General features: G+C 49.8%; 1 protein-coding gene across 1 annotated transcript in view; it reads right to left on the reverse strand.

Annotated features, from left to right (window-relative positions):
* Nucleotides 1–1,164: 1,164 nt before the first annotated feature.
* Nucleotides 1,165–19,184, reverse strand: part of CACNA2D4 (calcium channel, voltage-dependent, alpha 2/delta subunit 4) — a 136,117-nt gene continuing 118,097 nt past the window's right edge. The window contains exons 30-38 of the mRNA XM_009995223.1: nt 16,424–16,494; nt 15,376–15,451; nt 13,476–13,528; nt 12,448–12,503; nt 11,089–11,109; nt 5,773–5,890; nt 2,557–2,669; nt 1,925–2,007; nt 1,165–1,251 (exon numbers count right to left, since the gene is read on the reverse strand). Coding sequence (XP_009993525.1) covers nt 1,165–1,251; nt 1,925–2,007; nt 2,557–2,669; nt 5,773–5,890; nt 11,089–11,109; nt 12,448–12,503; nt 13,476–13,528; nt 15,376–15,451; nt 16,424–16,494 — 678 coding nt within the window. The remainder of the gene's footprint in view (nt 1,252–1,924; nt 2,008–2,556; nt 2,670–5,772; nt 5,891–11,088; nt 11,110–12,447; nt 12,504–13,475; nt 13,529–15,375; nt 15,452–16,423; nt 16,495–19,184) is intronic.

Raw genomic sequence — 19,184 nt, forward strand, 5'->3', positions numbered from 1 at the left:
TCAGCAGGGTTCAGTGGTTTCTGGGATGTGGTGTAGGGCACAGATTAGTTAGCACCAGCCATGACATGCTGAAGCTTAAAGTATCTATTTAAAATATGCCATATATTTGTTTTTAACGAGATGGTACGGAGCAGTTAATACAAAAAAAGAAAGGGAAAATGAGTGCTCCCCACCCATTGTCTGTAAAGCTCTGTGAGAAATGGCCCATGCCTGCCAGCCAGGAGCACCAGGCTCAGGGCAGGGGGCTGCTTGCCCTGCAACAACCAAGGGCAGCTTCAGTGAGCAGGGCAGTGCTGCTCCAGAAGGAAAAGTGCCTGTTTCTTAGCTGCTTCCGCAGTGAAACTAGCAGGCAGTGGGGAACATACCCCCTCTTTTGGTGGGTCATACATAAACCTTTCCCAGGTGTAAGTCCACATCTAGACAAGAATCTGGATGCTGTGCTAGCAGTGCTAGAAAGAGTCTCTTCAGTAGAGCTGGCATAGCTGCAGCTAGCTACTCAGGTCATGCTACTTCCCATTGTCCAGTTGTGTGTTTAGTCCAGTTCAGCTTAGGTACCATATCCTGACCCTGGGGTCCAGGACCATCCCCAAGACCAGGAGATGCTGCCTCCCTTCTGGGGACCACTAAGGGCCCTGTTCTGGCAGGGCTGTGCTTGGGCTGTTCGCGTCTTGGATGTGAAAAATCCTGGTGGTTCACCCTGAGGGACAGGCAGAGAATGTTCCCTGCCCCTCCTGCTCTCCTAAGGCCAGATTTGCCCATTTTGCCTCCAGAGGCCAACTACCCCAAAGTGACTTGTGGGTGATGGTGACATGCCAGCCATGCCAATGACTTCAGCAGTCCTGGCTGTGAGCCAATGGCTGGGAGGAGCAGCTCAGCAGGTGGTGTGTAGGAGATGACCCTGCTGGTCCTCACACAGGCCTTTCACTGTGGGCTTTTAAGGAGGAAGCAGCTTCCACTGCTGGCACAATGCTGGACTTTGCAGCGGGCATAGGATGTGCTGTGCTGTGTTGTTAACACCTTGGTCTCCCCAGGAAGACATAGTGGGCATCCCTGAATTGCCTGTGTTCCCATCTCCTCCCCTCCTGCTGCTTGGGCCAGCAGCAGCCCTGTCCTCCCAGCTCCACGTAAGGTGCGTTGCAGGCAGCGTCGCTGTTCCAGGCAGTGTCACCGCAGAAGCAGAGCCAGGGGCAGGAGGAGCAGGGTGGGTGACATGGAGACCTCAGCAGCACCACCGCAGTCTTGAGCATTTTCCTGGGAGACAAGAGAGAGTGTCAGCTTGCTTTCTGCCAGGATGGCAGCTGGCAGAAGGAAGGGAGCCCACCCCTTGCCTTTGGAAGGGGGAGCAATGCCAAAAGGAAGGTATGGTGGCCACCTGTGAGCTAGGAAGCCATCTGCCTCCCCTGCTCTTTGAATCCTCTGCCCCACACCCTGATTCCCATCACTCAGCCTTGGAGGCTGCAGCAGGGTCGGCTCCTGCCTGCACGTCCTTCCTGCAGCCCCTTCCAGAGTCCCCTGCCTGTCAGCAGGGGCCTCCTCCTGGCCCCATGGGGCAGGGACAGGCAGCCGGGATGCCTTGCTTCTGTGCAAAGGTGCCTGGACCAAAATCCTGCTGGCCTGACAGGCAGGAGAGCTGCCTGGCTGCACCCAAGCCCAGGCTGCAAGGGATTCTTACACAACTGGGGACTCTTCCAGCAGGTGAACCCTCCAAAGAAACCAGCAACGCTGTGATGTCTGAGCTCAAGCCCTTCCCAGGCGTTACGAGATCCTCGGGGAGTCACACGGCTGTGGCTGTGTGATGTGGCATTGCAATGCACACAACTCAGAGGTGCAAGATGTGAGCACAGGTGCAAGCACGCCCGTGGCACAACCCAGCCCTGTGCTCTCTCTCCCTCCCTCCCTCCCCGGGGGGGATGCCCTGGGGTACCTCAGGGTGAAACGCGTGGCACGAGTCCGGCCGCCGCCTCAGCTTCTGGGACCGCATCCGCTCACACTTCACTGAAGCGTTATGTGCGAGGCTGTTAAGGACACAGGAAGGGAGAAGGGACCCACAGAGCCCTGATGCAAGTTGTCTATGTGTACCTGCATGGGCTGGAGACATCTCCAAGCACTAGAAGGTGGCAAGGAAAGACAGGCAACGGAAGTGGGCAAAATGCATGGAGAGGGCTCATCTTCATGGTGACAAGTTACACCACATCGCCACCCTTACAAGGAGTGAGGAAAAACCCACCAGGGATGGGTTACAGATGCACCTGGGAGCAATGCTGGAGAGCCACCCCACCAATGACCCTTTTTCCTGGCCTGTCTCATCTTCCTACATCTGACAGCCTGGCTGGTGGCATTTGGCTTCCTCTTGGTGGGCTGGAGGGTGGGACTATTTCCTCCTCTGCACTGCACTGCAACCCTGTCTGCTCTGTGTCTCCCTGGCTGTCCCACGAGTCAGGCCATGCCCTCCACCTCCCTTTAAATTGTTCTGTAAGGAGTTATTTTTCACTCTAGCAAACATGGAGACAAAAGGGCCTGTGGAGCTGTGTGTCCCTGCTGTGTATGGAAGGATATATTTGACCTCTTTCACATCCATTAGGACAGGGGGAAAGACGCTGCAGTCGCAGGTGGCATCCGTGATGAGGAGCAGGAGGTTACTGTTGGTGATCTGCTGCACCACAAACATCCTGCAAAGAAAAGAGTGAGCAGGAAAAAGCATATCCCTCTTACTGCAAAGCCAGTGCAGCATCCCTGGCATCCCCTCCCACAGGAAAGAAATCCAAAGAAAAAAAGAGATCATTGGAAAAGAAAAAAAACAGGAAGAAGCAGAGACACGATGAGCAGCCATGTCCATGGGTGTAGAGGGTGGTCAGCTCACCTTTTTTGGCCTCAAGAAGCTCCAAACTGTCTCAGATTTACAACTCCATGCTAGGCACAAAAACCAAATTCAAACCCAAAACCCAACCAACCAAAAATACCAGCCAACAACACAAGCCCTTGCCAAATGAGGAAGCCACGTCACAGCACGTAACACCTGAGAAGGCCTGGTTTCACCTGAGGTGTGTCAATGCCCATTAGTGTATGTACTATCCAGGTCCTTATAGAATTCAAAGCTGTACATACTATGCAGCCCTGCCAGGGGCAGGGTCCTACTAAATTTCATGTTCCTGGAGTGGGAAAGGAGGACCCCAGTAGTATCCACATTGCATTGGTATGATGGGACTGGCCAACTGGTTCTTGGTCTTGCCTCTGCCACAAACAAAGTGCAGCTTCACTTTGCAGCCACAAGTTTGCCTGTCTCTTACCCTCCGTGCCAGGCAAGCAGACTATAGAAAAAGGGCCAGTGACAAGCACAGGCACGTGCTGGTAAAGATGTGTCTAGATGTAAGCACGTTCCTGGGAACGTGCACGTGAGGGCTGGTGGGATCACTGCAGGCAGGGGAGGGCTGACATGGGCAGAGCAGGGTGAGAGCAGGCACGTGTTCTGGCTGGGTGCACAAGTGTGCGTGCAGGGCCAGCTCAGACGTGTCTCTGTGCTCACGAGGCTGCGTGTGCCTGTGACTGTGGCTTTGCACGCTGCGATGTGGCCACGTGTGTCCCCACGGGGTGAGCACGGAGGTGGCCAGGGGTATGTGTCACTGCATAGGCATGCCAGTGTCACTGTACATGTCTGAGCATCTCACCAGCCCCTGCTTGCTGCCTTGCAGGCACTGCCTGATCTCTGCCAGCACAGAGGCTGCAGGCAGCCAAAGCCAGGCTGGGCTGCCTGTGCTGCCACCCCCCCTGCCTGTACTGTCACTGGGCAGCAGGCAGCTGTACAGCCCTGCCAAGGAGCCTGCAGGCTGGCCTGGGGCTGCTGAGCACAGGGAAGGCTTGGCGTGCCCATGCTGGTGGCAGGGCTGTGATGCTGCAGCTGGTACCTGGCTCTGTGCACTCCCTGCCCTGCTAACCACCTGCCAGCCAAGGGAGAGGGCTTCTGGATTAGAAATACAGGTTTGTGAGGATCTACCCACCAACCGACTGCACTGGAGGAATGCCCTGTCTTCCTGGTTATTTGCCACCTCGTCTTGCTGCCTTCTATCCTCCAGGGATTTCTGTAGCCACTTTTGGAGGTATTCAATGTCACACGCTGTCCATGGGTGACCATTTCATTAGTATTCCTGCCTGACAATTGCTTTGACAAGCAGAGTTTAACCCATGCACAAATGCTGTAAACAGGACAGAGGTGCCCCATACACCAATCTGCAAGCCAACTTTCTGCCCACGATGGAGCACCCAGCTTATCCTTGCTCCACTGGGAACCACCTGGGCTTGCAAAACATGATGGGGAAAACATGCACACTCCAGTGAACCACTGCCTAATGCTCCATGTTGTCTGTGTTGGGGCATATGTCTCTCCCTAACATGAAAGTTGCAGAAGAGATGTGCCCAGGACCCAGAGGCTGCAATCCAGTCCTGCACCCAAAGCTATGAAGGAGCTCAGCAGGACTCAGGGGCTGCTGCTACCGGAGCTGGTGAGGTGCTGTCTCCATCCTTTGTACTATAAGGCTTTATACCCCACACTTTATACCATGGATTTACGTGTCATGGTCAGTAGGAGACATGGGGTTTAGGCTCATTAGCCTGGGATCATTCTACTCTCCCAATTTCCCACCACTCAGGGTACTGCTGTAACCACCATTGTACAAGATAGACATGGTGGAAACCTCTGGCACCTTTTTCAGGGAAGGTAAGTAGGTGTTGGGGTCCATCAAGGAGGGGGCCAACCCCAGGCTGCACTGGAGATCTCTGCAGCAGCAGCTTAATGCACAGACAGGTCAGTTTGAGGCACTTAGTACCTCTGGATCTTCCCAGAGCTTATTGTACCTACACAACACCTTCTTGTCACCAAATCTGCAATCAAACAATGTTTGGCAAGGCCTGGTTTTCCTAAAGTCATGCTGACTAGCACAGGCTGTTTTCCTAACCTTTAAGTCTTTCCTGCCGTAGGTCCAAGACTGAAGTTAGACTAGGTAGGATTGCTTTTTATTTTTTTTCCTTCTTCTCTTTAAAGCAGGATTCCAGTCAGATCTGTTTGGATGCCTCATGCTAGGAAAAGCTGGATCAGTGGAAATTCATCCTTCTTTCACCTTTCAGCACGTGAGTGCTGGTGGTACTATGCAGCTGCTGAAAATGGCCTCTTTTCACAATGACTTTTCTGTTATTTTGGACTGCTTATTCTCTTGAAATGAAAACGGAAAAATAAAAAAGTGAACCCATGTTTTCATTTCTTTCAGTTTAACACGTCTTTTTTTTCCTCCTCCCTACTTTTTTATTTTCCTTTTTTTTTTTTTTTCCCCATAGAAAAACAGAAAAGGGGGACGTGGAGAAAGGAAGGCTGAAAGCATTGCAAAAAGGAAAATTTTCTAAGGGTAAAATTATGCCAGAAACGTGAACAAACAGAAAAAGTTCCTTTCTGAAATCTATGGAACGGAAAGAGAGAGATATATTGAAATGCTCTTTCCCTTGTTCTACACCTCTGCTTATTAACAGATGGTTTTGTTTTTTTTCTCCTTTATCAGTAAGTGGTAACTTGGTCCTTTCACCTCCTCACTGTCCAGCGTGGCTGTTGGGCTCTGCTCTGCAGCCAGAGCTGCACTCGTGGCACGGGCCATGCGGTGGGCACAGCAGCAGGAGACCCTTCTCAGGTTGCTGCTGTCACCAACAGGCTCTGCAACGAGGCTCTTGTGCTGTCGGGGCCTAGGGATAGGTGCAGGAGCCCTCCAATGAAAGGGAAGCTGCAACTCTTACTTTTGGCAATCTCCACACTCGATCAGCCCGTTGGTCTCCTTGATGGCCGGCTCGTACACGAAGACGGGGTACTCGGTGTCACAGGGCTGCAGGGTGTCGTGCTTCTTGTGCTTGTGAGCTGCAATGTAAGGAAACAAGGTGAGAAATCAGGGGCAGAGGATCCTATGGGAGCGGTCTGAACTGAGATGGAAGCATTTCAGACCAGAGATGTAGGCTGGAGGAGCAGCCCTGCACCCCTCCCTGAGGGCGGTCAAGAGCAGGTGCCTGGCAGTAGAAGGAGATGCTGGATGCTGCAGAAAGCAGCCAGGCAGTGATCCCTGCTCCCACTAGGTGGGGTGGGAAAACCGGCCTATGTGAGAAATGTGCCCAGGATTTCCCGAAGCCAGCCTGGACCCTGCTCTGCCGAAGTCGCAGCCGTGGGGCCACAGCAGCCACAGCATCCCAGGGACCCCTGCAGCCAGCGAGGCAGGGGCATTTGGGCACTTGCACCCCTGCCTTCAAAGGAAATGCGTGTCTACCAAACAAGCAGTGTTAATAAAGTCCCTCCTGCCCAACCTAGCCCTGGTTCATGCACTTTTTTAACATTCAAAGCTGTGACCGGGCTGGTCCTCAGTGCTCATGCTGACTGATCTGCCCTATGGGGGCCCTGTGTGTCTGTGATGGGGTTTCCCATCAACTGCTGCTCCTTTCTGAGTCCACAGCAGGCAATATAAGGGGTTGAGTATGTGTCACTTTACAAAGAAAACATCTGCATGAAACAGTTCTGGCCTGAGACCCCAGGGAAGCAGATGATTGCCCTTGAGGCCCAGCAGAGACCGGGCTAAGGGCTAACGCACAGCAGTGGCCCTGGGGGGACCATCCACCATAGTGGCAGGGAGCAGCTGCTCCATCACTCATCAGTCACACTCTGTGGGACTCCCAAACTAATCTGGGGATGCAGGGGAGCTGAAGTGCCTTACTGAGCCTCCCTCAAGAAGCAAGAACATACTTTCTAGAAGTTCAGCAAAGTCTTCCTTGCCTGAAACTACTGCCTTGGGCCCTTCTGGCAATTATTTTCTGCAGCAAGAAGTAGCAAAGCCAGCTCCTGCCTCTGTAAGACACAGGGGAACGTGGTAGATGGAAATGCAAGGCTTTGTTGCCAGGGGAGAGGTTGTTGCAACTCAGCCAACAACAAGTATGAGAAATGGTTTCCACATCAGCTTTGGGTCTGAGCATGAAAGACTTGACTTCCCAGCCCTCCATCCACACAGAGGCTTCAGGCAGCCCTGCAGGGGTAGGACAGAGAGGGAAGAGGGTCCTTCTAATGTGGAGGATGACCAGCTTATCCCTTGCAGCAGTAGCACTGGAGATTTATAGAAAAATACAGCACTGTGAGTTTTTATCAGTAAATGTATGGTAAGAAGGCACCAAAAGCGCATCCATGATCCTGATGAGTAATTTGCATCACTGTAAAACCCTCACTGAAAGCTATGGTCTCCTCTCCCCCAGCACTGATGGAGCACACAGAAAGAGGCAGGCACCACTCAGCAGAGCTTGCTGCCTAAACAATGTGGAGTATGTGAGAGAGAGAAAAGCTGGATAATTGTCTCTGATTTTTCTCTCCATCACAGACATCCATTTAAGAGCCAGGAGCTGCGGCCCCATCAGCCCTCTAATACCTCCCACAAGTGAATATGATGGGTACTCAAACACCTCCTTGCAGTCCAGTCACCCATAAGCTGTGCCTTGTGCTTTTCTTCTGAACTTCCCACAAATGTCACTCACAAGGCAGCCTCCTACTCAAATCCTCCCAGATGGTGGGAGCCATCTTTTGCTATCATGGGTAGGTTCATTTTGCACAGAGCCAAAGGCACACAGAGCTTGATTTCAGCATGATGCCTTGCTCTGTATTCACCCGGAATTGACACAAAATGAATCAACTAAACTCAATGTTTCAGGGTCTGGCAGCAACTCTGTCACCATCCAGGAGCTGCCTGGCTGTGCTCTGTCACCATTCACCCTCCCTCTGTGCAAACCTGACACTGCAGGAACATGGAAAAGCCTTTCCCATTTTACTAATGGAGAACATCTCTGACTAGTATCTATCTTGGGGCCAAACAGTCCTGATGAGCAGTACAAGACATTGATACTGAGGCATATTTCAAAGGCTTAGACATTTCTGACCAAACATGTAGAGTATCCTTATTTATGCTGTAAGGAAAGAAGCTGCAAATGCTTTCCAGTTCAGACCAGCTCCAGCGCTGGTAACTATTTTCTGAACAGTGAAGTCCGTGATGGACTAAAGGAATATGAGGAACAGTGCAGGAGCCCTTTCTTTCAGCCTTAATTCACTGTACTAGTGGCAGGGAAAAAAGCTCCAAACTCCAGTGGCCAGTCTAACATAGCCTGGGCAGGGACAGACCTTTTCACTGACATGTTTGTGGCAAGATCACATGTTGGTCCCTCAGTCACAAACCATCTAAGTCCCATTGTGTAGCCCCTGGATTGTCCGCAGCAGGTGACTGGGGCTGTCATGGCAGCACAGCTGTTGGTGATGGGACTGTGCTGGTTCTTCATCAGAAGAACATCTGTGATGACCACAAAGGTGACCTGATAAAGTTGGTGCACAACTTCCTGCAATAATTTAGCGTATTGCTCATGTCAGGAGTGGCAAAGGTCCTTATTTTTTCCCTTGTCCCTGACAAAGAATGACATTCTCCACTAGCTCCAGCTTCCTGATGCAGTGTCATCAAAGTGGATGGTGTTAAAGCCACATAAAAAACAATGGTGTGAAGAATGGGGTGCAGGAAGGGAGTGAATCAGACCATTGGCCTGGAAAGCACAGGATGGAAGGAGATTTGAGTCCTCCCAGCCTCAGTCAGTGTTGAATCAAGGCCATTGTGCTGGATTTGGTGGGCTTGCAGAACTGGGCCTCAAAGGGAAAGAAAACCAGAGTCTGCAGGATCCATACCCAGGACAAATCTGGCCAGTGCTGCTTGTTGGCCTGATCTACACAGAGGCAAAAGCTGTCCCTCAGCTCTGGACACAGGAGCAGAGAGGCAACACTTCAGCAGTAATCCTGAGCCAAACTGCACCATGGTGGCACTCCCAGGAGCACCCCATACATCTGGAAGCAGGGAGTGCTCTAGGGTTAGTCTCTTCAGGGGCACTTTTAGAACAGGCAGTATGGATTAAGTCATGAACAGAAGTTGTGTTTCTGTTTCCAATCTTCCACAAACATCTGAAATTTGACTTGCTCTGGGTTAACCTCATCATGTGTACCAAGCTGTATTTTTAAGCTGTGCTAAATTGGCAGAAGTCTCCTGTACAGACCATCTTAAATCAGTTTCTTGGCACAGGCGAAATTAAAAGAAGCCACTTTAAAATCCCCAAACTTCTGCACCCAGACAAGACCTATGACAGAGATTATGCTTAAGCCTGCTGCCACTTAATTTGCTTGGAAGTGATGCAGCTGCACCAGTATTAAGAAGTTCAGAGGGGCCCAGCAGCATGTACATCATCAGCAGAACGCCTGGGCTGAGCCTCTGCACACACATGCTGGACATCTCAATGTTATCAGCACTCTGAGAGTCCAGTGGTCAGGGATTAGCAAACAGTCAGAGGAGCTGATAACAAATTGCAAACTTTATAGTAAAGAGCGAGTTAATTCCAGGCTGTCGTTGCTACCATCTGCACTTCCAGAAAGACTTTGTCAGACATTTGGCAACCAATCCTTCTGAGTAGCAAAGGCAGCCACCGTGCCTTGTTATGAACTATACAGCCCAGACTTTAAATTCCTTCCCACCAGCATAAATCATGGATAACTGCACCCAGTCAGTGGATTTACTCTGGGACACAGGAGACAAAATCTGCCACCTGCTTATAAATACATAATACAGAATTAAACCAATTATCTTGTAAAATATCCTCTGTGTACATTGCCATACAGTCAAAAAGAAACTTTTCTGAGCTACTGAATTCTAGAAATAGTCCTTTCTAGGCTGCATGCCTTGGCTGGAAGTATATTTTGCTTAATTAAAAGCTTTCACATCTGTGCTGATGTCCATAAAAGCAGAAGCTCTTAAAAACACAGAGAGGAATGAGACGCTAAAAGCAGTGAAAAATCTCTGGAAGCAAACATGTCTTCTCACCACCTCTGAAAAGCTGATTTGCATGATGAGTGAGTGCAGTCTGAATATATCATGCCCATATTTGAACGGCGAGTCTCATCTCCCCAGAAAGAAGAGAACTTGGGTAGCAGGAATAGGCTCAGTGGTGCAGAGCCAGAGGTGCACAGTCAGGCATCAGATCCCCAACCGTTAATTCCTCTGCACATGTTCCTGAATAAATGTGCTCAAGTTCTCTCTCACAAAATGTCTCCTTCTCTCCATATTTTTTGCACACACCAGCTTTGGCATGCAGTCACAAAAATGTTAACATCTCTGGCAAAAATCTACAGCCCCTTCATAGCAACATGTGCAATCAATTTCTTTCAGCCCCAATAGTATTCCTCCACCCTGCTACTCCCCCCTCCACCCCACATGGACACTAATTTTTTTCATCTGTGGTCACCCTCTCTTTCTCTTCCTGTTCTTCATACAGTAAGACACATTCCAACTGTCTCTATTTCTCTATCTCTGTCTCACACATACGTCTTGCTGGGCAGAGAGCAAATCAGTGAATACAAGCTAGATATGCAGCAGGGAGTTACAAGCACAGCCCCAGTCTGGACTCAATCTGGAGGGATTTCTAACTAGCCTGTGGGAACAGATTTATGACCCAGAGCATATGCTTATTAGTTGAACTGCTTGAAAGTAAGTCTGAATCATCCTGAATCTGGGCTGGGATTCATCAGAAGGAGCTAAGCCATTGGGTGTGGAAAAGAAGACTTAAGTTGCCTCTTAATAGCTGAAGTCTATGAGATCTGTACAGTTTTTTCTACAAGAAGGCATGGGTTAGTCTTTGGTTTTAGTGTAACAACAGAAAACAATGGGGTAGCTGGGAACCAAAGTGCCTTAAGGACACACCATGGTACATAGGCTACAGGCCCATCTATGCCATAGTGACGAGGGATGGTTTTGTCTGCATATGACGTCACTGAAGAGGCTGGTGTGTCCCTTCTTTTATTGCTTTCTCAGTGACAGACCTTCAACCACCAGCTCAGCCAGCTAAACGAGTTTCTTGCAATGCAAGGAACTACAGCCAGGCACTGCCCTGTCTCTGTCACACCTTTCTCCAAGTTCCCCATTGTCCAAAAGGTGGAAAAAAAAAAGTCTTTCTGAGCCTGGTGTTTCTAGCTAAATCCACTTCTTTTCACTGCTAAGTGGTTTTACTTACAGTGATGGAAGACAGCCTTGGCTGGAAGTCACATGACACACACAGACACACAATGAAGATGGAGCCACATGACAGTTTCACACGATGGCAGCAGAGCGAAGAGATGAATTTGCACACAGCAGTCATGGAGGTGAGGCAGGAGAGATGAAGAAAGCACAAAAGGAAATGGTGATGAGCAGGGCAGCAGTCAGAACCCTCCTCCTTTTTTTCTCACATCTCCTCAAGCAAAGACTAACCCAAACTGCAGCCATTTAGCATCCACAGCAGCTCTCTGTGGGAATATGAGGTCTGTCTGTCCTCCAGAAGGAGTAGTCTCTCCTGCACTGCCACAGGCACTCCTGCACTTGCTCATCTGACTCCTCCTCACTGATTTCTGCATGGGGTCATGTTAAGTAGCAACCAAGGCCACAGAGAGGGTATCTGCAACTTCTACCACCACGTCTGGTGATTCCCTTTGGAGGAGGTGAGTGGAACCTTAGCAGTGTGCAGACATTGGGCTGGTTCTCTGACTAGAAGGAATTTTTGCTTTCTAAAATTACAATTTTCCCATTACGCCAGAAGAATTTAGTGTGGCCCCACAGTTAGCAGGGAAGGCATGACTGTCTTCACTGAATGCACCACATGGCTGCACAGAGCACTCCTCACCTTTCCTGCTGGGTCACCTCAGGACCACTGACATCTTCCCTGCCTGCAGGGGCAGGGATGGGACAGCAGAGACTCTCAGGATGTTTTCAGAAGGCAGCACTGCAGCTGCAGGGCAGGTCACTGGATTTCAACCCAGACATACTCCTCTGCTGCACTCAGCTGTTCTGCAATACCATGTGCCATCATCTTCTCTCTTTCAGAGAGGGATCCAGTGGACAAGTTAAGGCCCTCCATGTGTTACTGAACCTTAGAGGTTTCTGGCTAGCTTTCTGGGACTCCTGCTAGGCTCTGGACTGCTCCAGCCCTGCTTTCTTCTATCCTGTAGGCCACCCTCAGGAAAGACAAGAACGGAGTTTCTCCAACCCAAGGGCTTGGCAGCTGATAGTGTCTCTCATCTGTTGCACATAGGGTGGGGATCCTTGGAAAGAGCCTCCCCAACCCCAGCAGTAACCCTGAGGAAAGTAGTCACCCTGCTCCAAGCTGCATACACCTCACCCTGGTCAACCTGGTGCTGTGGCAGCCTGAAACAGGGGTGCAGGGAAGATGGGGTGGTGGTGGGACCTGGAAGCTGGATTCCAGTGTCCATGGAGGGAGAGGTGGTGGGGCAGATGGTGGGCTCCTTGCATGAGGCCAGGCTTCCCCATCCAGCTTCTTCTGCCGCCAGTGTGTGTAGCACTCAAGTGCTATGGGGCGGCTGGACTTTTGTGTACTCACCATCTGCCAAGTTGTCTGAGTGCCAGAAGTTACTCAAGTTAAACTCCAAAAGGAAGCTGTCAAAAGAGCAAGAACAGAGGATGCTTTTTCAGCAATCTAGAAGGCTACAGGTGTCGGGGAGATGGCCCTGTCGCCTGGCGAGTATCAGTTCTAAAATGTTTACTACAAATTTGCTGGCAGTGGAAGTCTGAGATTTTTTTTTTAAATTTTTTTTTTTTCCTCTCCACATGATGAGTGTGCAGCTCTGTACCATGGGATCTGTGCTGTGGAATAACTGAACGGGCTTTTCACTGAAGTACATATGTGCAGGGGCCCTTGTCAGCAAAGGAAGGACTGAGTATGGCAGCCCTCGAGGCTGTGAGGGGATCCAGCCACCAGGAGCCCCACCTGAGAGGCAGGCCTGGATGGCCTTCAGGGAGCCTGTACACTGGCTACTTGGAGGAGGTAAACTGCAGATCACATTGAATTATTCTGAATTATGCTCAAGCCCTGGGAGCTGGATCTTTTCTACACCTTGCCTTTTGCACACCCAGCAGTGGCACTTTCATCCTCGTTTGACCTTGAACTTTCCTCCCAGCAATTTGAGATGAGCCCAACTTTGGGGCTTGATTCATGGCCTCATCCCTCTTCTCCCTTCCTGTCACTCAGACCTGAGCTCTCTGGCTTCCTTCCTTGAGTCTTCACCCCCTGCAAAGCATAGGTGTGCCTTCGCTCATCACGGGCAAAGGAGACAGGCAAGAGGACTCAGCATCAAGGATCTGCACGTGGCCCCCGGAGACCTGAGTCCTATTTCTGACTCCACCACTTTGTACTGAGTGACTTCAGGTAAATCCCAGACCCGTTCCGGGCCTCTGCCTCTCAAAATGGGAATAGTAATAGCTTTCTGTCTCCCAGGAGCAAGGCACTGAGCTGAATGTCAGGAGAAGGCTGAGAGCAATGCCCTATGTGGGGGCCTCCGCTTGCAGCTTTCTCAGCTTTCACCCCCGTCGGTCTGAGCCTCCCAAACAACCCCATCTTTTGGTACTCACATGAGGAAATCACTTATCAGCCATTTCACTGCGGCTAGAAAGGCATAAATTGGCTGGAGAACAAGAGAAGAAATGAGAAATACCATAAGGACCTGGTCATAGAGTTTGTAATTGTTATGCAGGACCCCACGTTTCAGACCAGTTCCCTCCACTGATCAGAGCTCTTGAAGACAGGCTGGAAATTTAAGGTCTGAGCATCACTGGAAAATGTTCAAAATACATCAAAAGCAAGTGGAGCTGCCTTGCTACTAATAATATCTTCTCACCCCCTCCCCATCAGGGTCAGGGAGTTTATCACAAATGTATGAAGGACTTTGAAGATGTAATTGCTTGATGATTTCTTTCCAGTATGGATGACCTTGAGAGCTCAGAGCAGAAGAGAAACACAGCTAAATGGGACACCACCAGTTTAGGATGCTTTTATATTCTGATAGCAAGTGGTGTTTCTGGGACAGGCCACAGCATTGCCCAGGATTTAGTATTATCTGCCATGGATTGATTATGCTTAACTATGCTTTCATCCAGCTTTTCCTCAAGATGGCATGACTTCTATCATCTTCCTGCTTTTCAGCTACAAATTGTAAATCCAGCATTGTCTCAGGGACAATTCATCTGCAGAGGATCCTGCTGCTCCTTTTCTTCATGGTAACCATGTCTAATTTTCATCTCTCTCTCTGATAATCGTGCTCATATTCCCAAACCCAAAACAGATACATCAGTCACAGGACACAAGACAATACTCCATTACAGCTAACTAACTTATCTTCAACTGAAATAAGTCAGCAGAGAGTAATATGTATAGATGGTTGGGAATTTGCCTCATTGTTACTTTGCATGATGCATATAAAAATGTACTTTTCTTGATTTCTTCCTTCTTGAAGGTTTTACTAAGAGGATAAAGGGAAGACGAAGGCTGAATGCTCACCCTTTTATTCTCTTCCCAGTTCAGCTGGGTTTTGGCAGCTTTTTTTTATTTTGTGACTTTTTTTTAATAATCAAAATTATTGAAGATATGATCAAGCAAGTATTTTCATTGCAATCACAGTATTTTACCTATCCAGTTTAAGTGTAGCTATCACCAACATTAATATATTGTTCAAAATGTAACATGTTATTAAAAAGTAGTACTTTGTTGAGAACTCCTCTACTGGACAAAAGGACCATGTCATGCTGGTGGATGTACTTCCAGTACACTACATTTTAAAGTATCAAAAACCCAGTCATAACAGCAATAAATACATCCCAGCTCAGAGTTGCTTCAACTAGTTTGAAGTGGCCTGAGTGTTGAGCAAGTACTTAGTGCTGCCTGTTTGAGGCCAGGTTAGGAAGGTAGAGTGGGATTAGATTATTATCTTGTATCAAGACTAAAGAGAGGTTGCATTTGGGTACTGGCAAAACTATTCACTCTGATAGCTTGTTCCCTGGGCTATCAGCATTTCTCAGCAGCTTTAAACCCTCTCTCTGTTGCTCCAAGCTCACTCATGCTTCCCTGAGAGGCTGCTTGCTTTCTCTCAGATGTTCTGTTCTCTGACAGTGCAACTCTCCTCTTTTGACCTGCTGAGTAAAACCTTGCCCTGTACAAGCATTTCTGTTCATTTCAGCTGCTACCTGGTTCCTTGACTTCTGGGAGAACCCTGGTACAGTCTAATTCCTATCCTCTCGCTGGTCCTTCTGATTTTCAGTGAGATCCTATATGCCAATAGAGGGCCAAATTGGAAACCACTGTTGGTGGCCATCACTCCCTCAGAAATCTGCCTTAGATGACATTGAACATTCCCATCCCTTGCAATCCCTTACTCAGCTTTTTGGGGGACTGTGCTACATCAAAGTCTTGGAGACGTCCTAGGAGAAAGCCTCCAGAGCCAAGCCCAGAGAGGGCTGCGCGCCAACAGATACGTACGCTGAGCAGGGGCCGGGCACCGCTGTGGTGGTGGTAGTGAGCTTTGCACATTGCTTGGTAATCATACATGGTCACCCTGCAATCAACACAGGACAAGCAAGCGGTCAAAGGCAAGCAGTGCAACTGCCAATGGGACACACACATGGGTGTGCAACACTGTTTTCTACAGAAATGTCTGTGTGGAGGAGCTAACGCAGAGGCCTGCTTACGTGTGTCCCTGCCGTTTGGTCAGGGCTGGATTTTGCAGAGAGAAATAGAGGTCCCGGATTAATGTAACTGGGTCAGCACAGGAGGAAATATGTCCCTAGTTTCAGATGGTGAGTAAATCAGGCTCTGAAGCAGGAGAACTGTATCTACCTCAGGCCCCCCTAGTTTTTGCTTTCAAGACACTGAAACTCTTTTTGACATGGGCTGAGGGGAGTGGAGGGAGATACACAGAAGTGTTTTTAGGAGAGATGTGCTCAGCCAGCTGCAATCACAGAATCACAGAATGCCAGGTTGGAAGGGACCTCTAGGATTATCTGGTCCCACCATTCAAGGTAATAATATAGTTTAAATGAAATGGCCCAGCAGCCTGCAAGCTGAGTCTTAGAATTGTCTGACGTAGGCGAATCCACCACTTCCCCCGGGAAATTATTCCAATCACATCTCAGGGGTCTGAGACAACTGCTCATAGAAAGTCTTTCCAAGTGACAGGAGGAACTGAAGCACTTCACTCAAAATGCCAGGAAGTGTTTCTCACATCATCTTGCCCAGGAAAAGACAAGAGGAGCAGCTGCTTTCTGGACACGTGGAGATGAGGAGTTACTGTCTCGGTACTTTGCAGCAGGTGGAAGAGCCAGAGATGAGAAAACACGGGGTGTGTGGTGACAATGGCTGAGCGAGTTCAGGGAGGGGGCAGGTAGCTAAAGGAGCTCTTGCAGCAAAACAAGAGAGTCACATTCATCAGGATGTGCATTTTCCCCTGCTCAAGTGCTGCCTATGGGGACTAACATCCTCTGACCCACACACCAGCTGAAGAAAGAGAAGTACAGGATCCCCTACTTACCGCCTGAACATGCCCATGTTTAGCAGCTGGGTCATCACTGAGCCATCCACTGCACCAAAAAATTTTCCAGTCTGAAAGCACAAGAAAGGAAAAAAACCAGAATAAACTGTCAACAGTGAATTTCCAAATATTTGGTGGCTCCAGCCAATTGACTCTGTCTGGAGGCCTACTACACACGAGTGCTTTATAAGGAGGCCAGGCTGAGCTTTGTCCTTTGTCTGGAAAGTTTGAGGAAGGACACCTTCTTCCACCAGCAGGGCATCCTGCACCATTCCTACTGTGTTTGGAAATGATTTAGCCCATGTAAATCCCTGCAGCTTGTGATATAAAAAGGCAGAGTCTCAAGCTGCAGGGACCCAGGAATTCTGATTCACTAGGAGCCTGGGCAGTCCTGTGTTTTTTGTAGACCCACATTTTCTGAATCTGAATGCCTGAGTCTCAGCTGTTTGAGCCCCTCTGCTAGCCTGCAGCCACAGTGGCTTTGGAAGCCTCTGCTCTCCTGCTGCCCCAGCCGAGCTGCCCCACCACTCACTCACCCACTGTGCACCGTACAGATTATTTAGGTAGCAAATGCAATTTTACAACTCACTCCTGTGCAAGTTCTGAGCAGGCAGTAACACAAAAACCACAACACCCATCCAACCATCCCTTTGCACTGGCATGGCTAGAGCTGTGTCAGTCTCCACCCTAGCAGAAGTTGCATCTGTGGGACAACAACCCCCAAATGCCACTTGCATGCCTGAAGCAGAAGCAGAGCTTGTGGCCCTCTGGATCCATTTATGTTTTGGAGTCCCTAACATCAAATACAGTCCCAAATCTGGGAACTGCTGCTCAAAAGACTGCTTCAAACAACAGTTCTGGCTGTCCTGAGTACTAAGCCATGACAAACCTATTGCAAAAATGCTTCAAATCTGCCAGGTTCACTGCTTTGTTTGCAAGCAAGTAAATATTGAAAACACAGCTATAAGCTGTGCTCTGTCTATATTCCTGGCTTTGGGACAGTGGCCAGCGTCCTTGCTGCATGGCTCAAACAAAGCCAGCCCTTGCTTCTCCACAAGCTCTGCTTAACCTGGTGGGATCTTGGCCTTTTAGCTGCCACTTTGCACCCTGTCCCTGGAGTCCCACCTGGGCAGAGCTTGAAGACATAACTTGCAGGATGCCTCAGGGAGAAGGCAGCAACCATAGAGAAAGGTTGACTCAGTGAGAAGACATCTGGATGAAGCAGGTGGAGGTAGCTCTGGACTTGTGATCTACAGCTGTGCCTCTGGCTGGCAGCAAAAGGCTTTCAAGACCTGTCTGGATGCGTTTCTGCATGACCTGCCCTAGATTCTGTGGTGGTCCTGCTCTGGCAGTGGGGCTGGACTTGATGATCTCCAGAGGTCCCTTCCAACCCCTAACATTCTGTGATTCTGTGATTCCTCCTCTGCCCGGAGATTGACTGGTCCTCTCCCCCACTCACTCCCTTTTCCCGGCTTTGGTTATTAAATCTTTGCTCCTCTGTGATGAGTCTGGATGGTAAGATTAGCTTGAATTAAAAGATTACCCATTCCTCCTCCAAGTAATCCTGCAGGGAGCTTCCAACTCATCACTCCTTAAAATCCTGAGTCCCTCTTCCTTCCGTGGTGTCTTCTGGCTGCCAGTAAGCTTCCTGCCACCTTTAGATCCCTTACTCTGATTCCCCATTCCAAGGGTAGAGCAGCAGGGCACAGCCTGAGCCAGGTTGTCTTAGCCCCATTCCTGAGTGAAGTTGCTCTGTTTCCAGTGTGGTCACCTAGGAAGGGAGGTGTGGGCAGCAGACAGCAGGCAGCTGCAAGCAGGCAGCCCCTGGCAGGCAGCAGGCTGAGCACACCTTAAAGCACCACAGCCCCCAGGAAGCGAGTGGAGAGATGGAGCAAAGCACCTCAGAGACCCCAGAGCAGGTCCCTGGTGCCAGCTGCTTGCCCTAGGGCCTGAAAGGACACAGCCACTTTGGCACCTCTCTGCTATTCCTAACTTGCACTTTGCCCTGGGAAACATTTGTGTTGGATGTGAAAGCTCCTTAGCTGGCTTCCTTGGGGAAGCAGGGATGTGCACAGGGCCCTGCTTTTGCTAGAGCCACCACAGCCTCTGCAGCTCAGTGAGGCAGGCGACTTGTCTGCGCAGCTTTACTCCTTTGGCATCCTATCAGCTCCCTCCCATCCTGGATGGTGAGGCAGAACAGGCAGTGTGCCTGTTCGACTTCAGTACTGGCTAAGCTGATGGAGCAGATCATCCTGAGTACCATTATGCAGGAAATTCAGGACAACCAGGTGATCAGGCCCAGTCAGCACAGGTTCATGAAGGGCAGGTCCTGTTTGACTAACCTGATCTCCTCCTATGACAGGGTAACCCACTTATTGGAGGAGGGAAGGGCTGTGGATGTTGTCTATCTTGACTTTAGCAAGGTCTTTGACATGGTTTCCCACAGCATTCTCCTAGAGAAGCTGCCTGCTTGTGGCTTGGATGTGCACACCTTTTGCTGGATAAAAACTGGTTGGACGGCTGGGTCCAAAGAGTTGTGTTGAATGGAGTAAAATCCAGTTGGTGAGTGGTCACGAGTGGTGTTCCCCAGGGCTCAGTGCTGGACCTGCTCCTGTTTAACATCTTTACTGATGATTGGGAATTGAGTGCACGCTCAGTAAGGTTGCAGATGACACTAGGTTGGGTGGAAGTGTTGATCTGCTTGAGGGCAGGGAGGCTCTGCAGAGGGATCTGGACAGGCTCGACGGTTGGGGCCAGGGCA

Source organism: Chaetura pelagica, unplaced genomic scaffold, assembly GCF_000747805.2.
Source record: "Chaetura pelagica isolate M959 unplaced genomic scaffold, ChaPel_1.0 scaffold343, whole genome shotgun sequence".
NCBI classification, from domain to species: Eukaryota; Metazoa; Chordata; class Aves; order Apodiformes; family Apodidae; genus Chaetura; species Chaetura pelagica.